Genomic DNA, 2,780 nt, shown 5'->3' with positions numbered 1-2,780 from the left:
TAATAACCGCTGTTCTAGGAAAAAATAAGTAATATAGAAGAATTAGAATAATATATATAATAGAATTAAATAATAGAATAAAAAGTTCTTACAAAATAAAAAATTAAATTAAAATAAGAAACAAAATAAATAATATCCATTATTTAACACATTTACAATTAATACCGTAAATCCACATATCATTCTGTGTTTATTTTTCAAATATTTTTATTTTTATTATGTTCATATTATATATGTAATCATTAAAATATATAATAAATAAATAAATATGTTGAGAAATAAATATAGAAAAAAATAAGTGTAATAATAATGCTTATTAGTAAATAATAATAAAAATTATCAAATAAATATTGTAGTAGAAAGAAATATTCAGTCACACAATGATTAAAATTAAAACGATTAATGTATAATTATAAATTTATTTTTTATTATGAAAAATAAATGTAACTTGAAGTACTACTTAAAAACACAAATTATCTGCTTTAAAAACAACAATTTACTGCTTTAAACATACAAATTCTCTGCATTAGCAGTTTGTGTTTTTAAAGCATGGAATTTGTGTTTTTTAAAGCAATGAATTTATAAAATTAAAGCAGAAATACATTATGCGGCATCAAATCGAGATAACAGATACCTTAATCTCCAAAGTCTCGAACTATAATGCTTGATAGCTCGATTTACAACGCCCGTTTTTCTTTTCTCAAATTCTTTCGTTTCATGCAAAAACATGTTGAATAAGATTAATTTTATCAAAATCGGAGGATCCTCTTCTAAATAATTATCAGAATTTTATTATTCGTTCGATACTTCGATAGCACAGTCTTGTGTTCCTAGTTTGATTAGGTTATAACTCAGCCATCTTCTCTGTGATACAACTGACGCAAGCGCGTAACGAATTTGTCAAAAAAAGTGTGTCGCAACTGATATATCTAGACTGTGAACAGGAGAATACTTGACTGATTGGTTGGTTCTTACATTCTAATCCAGAATGATCCTGAAACTCTCGGTAGAAACTAGACCAGTGAAAAACGTTATAATAATTGCGTTTTCTCTCGGGATTGGTTGCAGCCTCGTATCGCACCAGTTGCGTGTAAGAGTGAAATCACACGGTGCGGAAAAAGATTGCGGAATAGAGAATATGTCATTCAAATAACCAATTAACTCTATGCGAAATAACACAAAATAACGCTGATTAGTTCTATGTCGCATTCTCTATTCCACAATCGTTTTCCGCACCATGTGATTTCACCCTAAGAGTTACACTCAGCTACACTAGAGTGGTGAATATACACACCATAGTGTATATATACACTACATTATTATTAAAACCCTGTTTTTCCGTTTGACTTCCATTTTTAAATTTTAAATGTCACACTGGCACTGTCTCTTTAAGACGGTGAAGTAAAATCCCACTTCGGGCATAAAATTTGCACTACATCGTAGCTACGGAAACACAGTACACCAAATGAATTCGCTTATCACCAGCCACGGTACACTGTCTGAGTATTGCATTAGTAGGCGATAGTGCAGTCAAGAGAAAACGATATAAATTTAATATAAAGACGAAAAGTTTGTCCACGTCGCAAGCTCCAACATGCTACCACAGCTCCTACTCATTCTATCAAGCGCATTGGAATGAGTAAAAGTTATGATAGAAATATATTACATGTTGAATCATGCGACGCGAACAAACTTGAGATAATCTGAATTTTTGGAAGTTTTAAAAAAGTAACCGAGGGAAAGAATCGAAGTCCTTGGGTTATCTACACGCACACACGCAAGCACCCTCGGAATCCGCAAAAAAAATAAATTTGCGCAATAGAAAATGGCGAAATCAGCGGATTAAAGCTATGACCAATCACGAACATTCTACAGTTCTGCATATCGCAGTTCCGTATCCCATGGAAGCGCATCATAACATTTGCATATAAATGCGCCTCAAAGATAGATATAAAAGCAATCATTTCGCTGTTATAACGTCCATTTTGCTTCATTTTATTCATCGACGACGTCATGGTAAGTGGAGTTTGCAATATGTCCGTGTATCCAACAAAATTAATACTTTTTCTTTGCCATCGGTGTCAGAAACCTACGTAATCATGCTTTTAAATATTTGTGTCGAATTTCTAGACAAATATTATAGCAAATGTCGACGATGTCGTTTGCATCTTGCGGTGGGAACAGATAGATAATTTTACAAGCACATGATTCTTTGTGCGACGCCGATGCCTCGTAATAATAATTTATGTCATTAATATGATGATTTAGATTAAAAGTTTATGGTTTTCGTCCGAATAATCTTGACGATAATATTCTAGGGCGGTCTGATTTTCTTTTTGTCGAAAAATCTTAATTTTACGTTTGTTCCACGTTTCTCATTTCTGCGTCTTTTATTGTAGTCGCACAGGAAGTTCAGCGCTCCTCGACACGGGTCGATGGGGTTCTATCCGAAGAAAAGATCTCAGAGACATCGCGGAAAGGTAAAGGCTTTTCCAAAAGACGATCCTAGCAAACCTGTACACTTGACTGCTTTTATCGGTTACAAAGCTGGTATGACTCACGTAGTAAGAGAAGCTGATCGTCCTGGGTCAAGTGAGTATATTATAGGACAAAAATTTGTAAAAGTATTTTGTATAATTGCTAAACTTTTTCAAGAATAATATTTTTAATGTTTTTGTAATTTTATATATATATATATATATATATATATATATATATGTACGAACGTAAGTTATTAGTAGTTAGTTCGGTTAGGTTAGTTAGTTAGTTAGTTAACTTAA

At 32.2% G+C, this 2,780-nt stretch overlaps 1 protein-coding gene across 1 annotated transcript in view; it reads left to right on the top strand.

Moving 5' to 3' along the window:
• Nucleotides 1-2,405: 2,405 nt before the first annotated feature.
• Nucleotides 2,406-2,780, top strand: part of LOC105626889 (60S ribosomal protein L3) — a 10,395-nt gene continuing 10,020 nt past the window's right edge. Inside the window, exon 1 of the mRNA XM_012208179.1 lies at nt 2,406-2,592. Coding sequence (XP_012063569.1) covers nt 2,436-2,592 — 157 coding nt within the window. The 5' untranslated portion in view covers nt 2,406-2,435. The remainder of the gene's footprint in view (nt 2,593-2,780) is intronic.

The sequence above is a fragment of the Atta cephalotes genome (assembly GCF_000143395.1).
Source record: "Atta cephalotes unplaced genomic scaffold scaffold00007, whole genome shotgun sequence".
NCBI classification, from domain to species: Eukaryota; Metazoa; Arthropoda; class Insecta; order Hymenoptera; family Formicidae; genus Atta; species Atta cephalotes.
The sequence above is the reverse complement of the archived record's forward strand: the minus strand, read 5'-3'. Positions and strand labels throughout refer to the sequence as shown.